The sequence below is a fragment of the Nerophis ophidion genome, linkage group LG13 (genome assembly GCF_033978795.1).
Source record: "Nerophis ophidion isolate RoL-2023_Sa linkage group LG13, RoL_Noph_v1.0, whole genome shotgun sequence".
NCBI classification, from domain to species: domain Eukaryota; kingdom Metazoa; phylum Chordata; class Actinopteri; order Syngnathiformes; family Syngnathidae; genus Nerophis; species Nerophis ophidion.
Window position 1 is genome coordinate 59513405 of NC_084623.1, and position 7337 is coordinate 59520741.

Here is a 7337-nt window from a genome sequence, read left to right on the forward strand (position 1 = left end):
TGACCTTTTGAAGGCTCCAATTATTTCACAGCAAAAGTTAAACTTTGAAATATTTCTGGGGGATATTTTGTGTTGTCAATAGATCATAAGTTGCCATACAATGAATGCAGTATGATGATGAGCACGTCTGTTTACCTTTCTCTCTGTAACTTTGTCATTCTCCAGACCCCTGCAGCACACCAACAGATCATGAAGAGCCAGACTCATGGTGCCTCCAAGGTGGACGATCCTGTAAACATGTACAGTATATTTGGATGACGAATTGGGTTATTTGTTTATGTCACCTGCAGATATAATGCACATATAGGCAACCATATACATGTTCTAAGGTGACGCAGCATGGAGCGCTACTGCTTACTGGCGCTGACGAGACGCGGGGCCGCCATCTTGGAGTGGTGATCCACTCCACTCAGTGCAATTCATTTGGCAGAAGCGATGAACTGTCAGCACATTTAATTAATCTCACCTCACTGAATACAACTGATTTTCACATGTTTTTTGGTCATACGCGTAGCTTTGATAAAGGACACATATTTTATTATTTATAGTTTGCTTAATAATAGAATATTATTATATGGTATAAGTGACCAGACGTCCCAGATCAAAACTGAGAACATAATCCCAGAGAAGTGGGAAAAAAAACGGTCAGCTATTTTTAAATTTAAGAAAAAATATGATTAGGTTATATATACTTGTGTATATCCTACATAAACAAAGTATGAACACATTAGATATCTATATATTTTATGGACTGTATCTTTGTTGCTGCAGCAGCAAAGAGTTTATTCTGTCTTGACACTTTGTATTGATATTTTCTACTACATTCTTCCCTTAAATGATCATGTTTACAGTCATTTTTTTATATTAATTTTTATGTATGTCGCTTTGGATGAAAGCATCTGCCAAATACGTAAACATATCATATTTATATCAGCTAAAACCACCAATCTGTTCCGCTGGATTCAGAATAAACCCAAATTGTGTCTTACCCAACAATGTAAGTATTTGAATATTGTTACTTGAAGACTTATTCCTGGTTAGAATTATACTGTTAAAGTATCGTCTTATAATTTGCCTAAAATGAGAATGCATCATAATGGTGAATGTAGTTTTAGGTGGGGTTGAAAGTTTGTAAACCAAACCCCTGTAGGGGGCGGTCATCCTCCCCCAGAAGATTTGTTATTTTCACATACTAATATTGAAGATCTTTGCTCCTTCTCAACTGTGTATATATGTATATTGTGAATAAATCGAGAACAAGAAGTGAAGTTTAAGCAACTATTATGTAAAAGAAAATGGGTAGGTTTTAATGAGCTCTGCTTCGTCCTTGGGCAGCACGGTGGTACTGTGGTTAGTGCATCTGCCTCACAATACAAAAGTCCTGAGTAGTCCTGGGTTCAATCCCGGGCTGGGGATCTTTATGTGTGGAGTTTGCATGTTCTCCCCGTGACTGCGTGGGTTCCCTCCGGGTACTCCGGCTTCCTCCCACCTCCAAAGACATGCACCTGGGGATAGGCCCCTCCCACCTCCAAAGACATGCACCTGGGGATAGGCCCCTCCCACCTCCAAAGACATGCACCTGAGGATAGGCCCCTCCCACCTCCAAAGACATGCACCTGAGGAAAGGCCCCTCCCTCCTCCAAAGACATGCACCTGGGGATAGGTTGATTGGCAACAATAAATGGTCCCTAGTGTGTGAATGTTGTCTGTCTATCTGTGTTGGCCCTGCGATGAGGTGACAACTTGTCCAGGGTGTACACCACCTTCCCCCCGAATGCAGCTGAGATAGGCTACAACAGCGACCCCAAAAAGGGACAAGCGGTAGAAAATGGATGGATGGATGGATGCTTCGTCCTACTCCTTTCCGAACATGTTGAAAAGAGAAACTGTGATGTATCATGTTGTATGCTTGCATCTTCGAAATAAACTCAAACTCAACTCAAACGCAACTCAACTATGTGCTAATATTCTTTTCACAAAATACAACCAATAGTACGTTAATGTTAAATCTTACTTGTGAAAAGTAATCCCCCGATTACTATTTTCAACAGTCCGCTCATTTGAGCAGGAAAAAAAGCTGAACACCATCTTTGTTTTTTCTACCTGTCAACTGTCAGTTTAGCATCTTTGTTTTCTACCTGTCAACTGTCAGTTTAGCATCTTTGTTTTCTACCTGTCAACTGTCAGTTTAGCATCTTTGTTTTCTACCTGTCAACTGTCAGTTTAGCATCTTTGTTTTCTAACTGTCAGTTTAGCATCTTGGATTTCTACCTGTCGACTGTCAGTTTAGCATCTTTGTTTTCTACCTGTCAACTGTCACTTTAGCATCTTTGTTTTCTACCTGTCAACTGTCACTTTAGCATCTTTGTTTTCTACCTGTCAACTGTCAGTTTAGCATCTTTGTTTTCTACCTGTCAACTGTCAGTTTAGCATCTTTGTTTTCTACCTGTCAACTGTCAGTTTAGCATCTTTGTTTTCTACCTGTCAACTGTCAGTTTAGCATCTTTGATTTCTACCTGTCAACTGTCAGTTTAGCATCTTTGTTTTCTACCTGTCAACTGTCAGTTTAGCATCTTTGTTTTCTACCTGTCAACTGTCAGTTTAGCATCTTTGTTTTCTAACTGTCAGTTTAGCATCTTTGTTTTCTACCTGTCAACTGTCAGTTTAGCATCTTTGTTTTCTACCTGTCAACTGTCAGTTTAGCATCTTTGTTTTCTACCCGTCAACTGTCAGTTTAGCATCTTTGTTTTCTAACTGTCGGTTTAGCATCTTTGTTTTCTACCAGTAAACTGTCAGTTTAGCATCTTTGTTTTCTACCTGTCAACTGTCAGTTTAGCATCTTTGTTTTCTACCTGTCAACTATCAGTTTAGCATCTTTGTTTTCTACCTGTCAACTGTCAGTTTAGCATCTTTGTTTTCTACCTGTCAACTGTCAGTTTAGCATCTTTGTTTTCTAACTGTCAGTTTAGAATCTTTGTTTTCTACCAGTAAACTGTCGGTTTAGCATCTTTGTTTTCTACCTGTCAACTGTCAGTTTAGCATTATGTTTTCTACCTGTCAACTGTCAGTTTAGCATGTTTGTTTTCTACCTGTCAACTGTCAGTTTAGCATCTTTGTTTTCTACCTGTCAACTGTCAGTTTAGCATGTTTGTTTTCTACCTGTCAGTTTAGCATCTTTGTTTTCTACCTGTCAACTGTCAGTTTAGCATCTTTGTTTTCTACCTGTCAACTGTCAGTTTAGCATATTTGTTTTCTACCTGTCAACTGTCAGTTTAGCATCTTTGTTTTCTACCTGTCAACTGTCAGTTTAGCATCTTTGTTTTCTACCTGTCTACTGTCAGTTTAGCATCTTTGTTTTCTACCTGTCAACTGTCAGTTTAGCATCTTTGTTTTCTACCTATCAACTGTCAGTTTAGCATCTTTGTTTTCTAACTGTCAGTTTAGCATCTTTGTTTTCTACCAGTAAACTGTCAGTTTAGCATCTTTGTTTTCTACCTGTCAACTGTCAGTTTAGCATCTTTGTTTCCTACCTGTCAACTGTCAGTTTAGCATCTTTGTTTTATACCTGTCAACTGTCAGTTTAGCATCTTTGTTTTATACCTGTCAACTGTCAGTTTAGCATCTTTGTTTTCTAACTGTCAGTTTAGCATCTTTGTTTTCTACCAGTAAACTGTCGGTTTAGCATCTTTGTTTTCTACCTGTCAACTGTCAGTTTAGCATTATGTTTTCTACCTGTCAACTGTCAGTTTAGCATGTTTGTTTTCTACCTGTCAACTGTCAGTTTAGCATCTTTGTTTTCTACCTGTCAACTGTCAGTTTAGCATGTTTGTTTTCTACCTGTCAGTTTAGCATCTTTGTTTTCTACCTGTCAACTGTCAGTTTAGCATCTTTGTTTTCTACCTGTCAACTGTCAGTTTAGCATATTTGTTTTCTACCTGTCAACTGTCAGTTTAGCATCTTTGTTTTCTACCTGTCAACTGTCAGTTTAGCATCTTTGTTTTCTACCTGTCAACTGTCAGTTTAGCATCTTTGTTTTCTAACTGTCAGTTTAGCATCTTTGTTTTCTACCAGTAAACTGTCAGTTTAGCATGTTTGTTTTCTACCTGTCAACTGTCAGTTTAGCATGTTTGTTTTCTACCTGTCAACTGTCAGTTTAGCATGTTTGTTTTCTACCTGTCAGTTTAGCATCTTTGTTTTCTACCTGTCAACTGTCAGTTTAGCATATTTGTTTTCTACCTGTCAACTGTCAGTTTAGCATCTTTGTTTTCTACCTGTCAACTGTCAGTTTAGCATCTTTGTTTTCTACCTGTCTACTGTCAGTTTAGCATCTTTGTTTTCTACCTGTCACCTGTCAGTTTAGCATCTTTGTTTTCTACCTGTCAACTGTCAGTTTAGCATCTTTGTTTTCTAACTGTCAGTTTAGCATCTTTGTTTTCTACCAGTAAACTGTCAGTTTAGCATCTTTGTTTTCTACCTGTCAACTGTCAGTTTAGCATCTTTGTTTCCTACCTGTCAACTGTCAGTTTAGCATCTTTGTTTTATACCTGTCAACTGTCAGTTTAGCATCTTTGTTTTATACCTGTCAACTGTCAGTTTAGCATCTTTGTTTTCTAACTGTCAGTTTAGCATCTTTGTTTTCTACCAGTAAACTGTCGGTTTAGCATCTTTGTTTTCTACCTGTCAACTGTCAGTTTAGCATTATGTTTTCTACCTGTCAACTGTCAGTTTAGCATGTTTGTTTTCTACCTGTCAACTGTCAGTTTAGCATCTTTGTTTTCTACCTGTCAACTGTCAGTTTAGCATGTTTGTTTTCTACCTGTCAGTTTAGCATCTTTGTTTTCTACCTGTCAACTGTCAGTTTAGCATCTTTGTTTTCTACCTGTCAACTGTCAGTTTAGCATATTTGTTTTCTACCTGTCAACTGTCAGTTTAGCATCTTTGTTTTCTACCTGTCAACTGTCAGTTTAGCATCTTTGTTTTCTACCTGTCAACTGTCAGTTTAGGCTGCTCGCCGGCTCCTCATCACCACTTCAAGATGGCGACTCAATTTCTCGCATCACAGCAGCCGATGCTGCGTCTACTTATAACATGTTGATTGATTGATTGAGTGAGACTTTTATTACTAGAGTACAGTACATATTCCGTACAATTGACCACTAAATGGTAACACCCCAATAAGTTTTTCAACTTGTTTAAAGGCCTACTGAAAGCCACTATTAGCGACCACACAGTCTGATAGTTTATATATCAATGATGAAATATTAACATTGCAACACATGTCAATACGGCCTTTTTAGTTTACTAAATTGCAATTTTAAATTTCGCGCGAAGTATCCTGTTGAAAACGTCTTGGTATGATGACGCGTATGATGACGCTTGTGCGTGACATCTCAGATTGTAGCGGACATTTTTCCCAGCCCGATCACAGCTATAAGTAGTCTGCTTTAATCGCATAATTACACAGTATTCTGGACATCTGTGTTGATGTATCTTTTGCAATTTGTCCAATTAATAATGGAGACGTCAAAGAAGAAAGATGTAGGTGGGAAGCGGTGTATTGCAGCTGCCTTTAGCAACACAAACACAGCCGGTGTTTCCTTGTTTAAAATTCCCGAAGGTGAAGCTTTACTATGGAACACAGCGGTCAAGCGAAGAAGGTTCCCGACCACATGTCAACCGGCAAGTTTCGGTTAGAAATTTGTGGTAATAAGTCGGCTCGTACCGTAGGCATGAGTGGAGCTTGCGTCGTTCTTCCTGCAGCTGTCAAAGAGGCAGCTGCGACTCTCTTGCCTCCTCCGCACACACCCATGGCCACACCCCTCCGACTTTCACATATGACAGTATAATCTCACTACAACACTAGTAACACAATAAGCAGATAAGGGATTATCCAGAATTATCCTTGTAAATGTGTCTAATAACATCTGAATCGTGGCCCTGAGATGAGATGGCGACTTGTCCAGGGTGTACCCCGCCTTCCGCCCTATTGTAGCTGAGATAGGCGCCAGCGCCCCCCGCGACACCAAAAGGGAATAAGCGGAAGAAAATGGATGGGATGGACATCTGAATCGCTCCCACTGCCCTGTCTTTTTTTTGTCTTTTTCGAGTCCTTCACTCTCACTATCCTCTTCCACGAATCATTCATCCTTTCTCAAATTTACGGGGAAATTGTCGCTTTCTCAATCCGAATCGCTCTCGCTGCTGGTGGCCATGATTGTAAACAATGTGAGGATGTGAGGAGCTCCACAACCCGTGACGTCACGCGCACATCGTCTGCTACTTCCGGTACATGCAAGGCTTTTTTTTATTAGCGACCAAAAGTTGCGAACTTTGTCGTCGATGTGCTCTACTAAATCCTTTCAGCAAAAATATGGCAATTACGCGAAATGATGAAGTATGACACATAGAATGGACCTGCTATCTCCGTTTAAATAAGAACATCTCATTTCAGTAGGCCTTTAACTCATCTGGTAGTTATTTAAACAAGAGTATAAACAATGTTAGGCCTTGCCTGGGGTCGCAAAAAAGCACTTTACAGTGAATGTAGCAAAACGCATGCTAAATAGTGCTTTTTGGCTTACCTTCCCGCGATGAAGGGACACCTTTGACTGAGTCGTCTCACATGAAGTTGCAGAAGTTAGCTGGTGTGCTCCTTGGCCATTTGCTCTCACATGAAGTTGCAGAAGTTAGCTGATGTGCTCCTTGGCCATTTGCTCCCACATGAAGTTGCAGAAGTTAGCTGTTGTGCTCCTTGGCCATTTGGTCACGCGTTGACGCCGATAAACGAAACAGGAAATTCCCGCCTCCGGAGCCACAGGCCAATGCAGCGTCACTTCCGGGTTAAAAAGCGCATAATGCAGGTTATTGTGGGACGACATGAATAAACACTGATGAATGTAAGCAAAAAAACTTATAAAGTAACCCAAACATTCAAGACAATATTGTTATTCTTCAGAGAATCACACTTGAAACGTTTTTTTAATTAATTTATTTATTTTATAGTTTTTTTTTTAATTGAACAACAAACATACATTTACAATTCACTCAAAAGTCAAGGCACGTTCAACAAAAAGGAAATAAAAAACTAAAGCAAATACAGATTTACCTTTTTATCACCTTTTTTGTAAGGGGCGACGGAAGTTGGCAGACCCTCAGCGATCCTGTTTTTTTTTTTTAAAGGTTTATTTATAAATTTCAACAATTACAAACAATAAGTCAAACAACAATATAAAACATTATAAAACATTATGAAAACAGTACAAAACAGCGCCAGGGGGTTGTAAGTTCAAAATAATAAAAATAGAATACAAAAAAAAAAATATATATATATATATATA

At 39.0% G+C, this 7337-nt stretch overlaps 1 protein-coding gene across 1 annotated transcript in view; it reads right to left on the reverse strand.

Moving 5' to 3' along the window:
- The window catches only part of atm (ATM serine/threonine kinase), a 119029-nt gene extending 112227 nt beyond the window's left edge, over positions 1-6802 (reverse strand). The window contains exons 1-2 of the mRNA XM_061919303.1: positions 6582-6802; positions 136-229 (exon numbers count right to left, since the gene is read on the reverse strand). Of these exons, the coding sequence (XP_061775287.1) occupies positions 136-207 (72 nt within the window). The 5' untranslated portion in view covers positions 208-229; positions 6582-6802. The remainder of the gene's footprint in view (positions 1-135; positions 230-6581) is intronic.
- Positions 6803-7337: the final 535 nt, after the last annotated feature.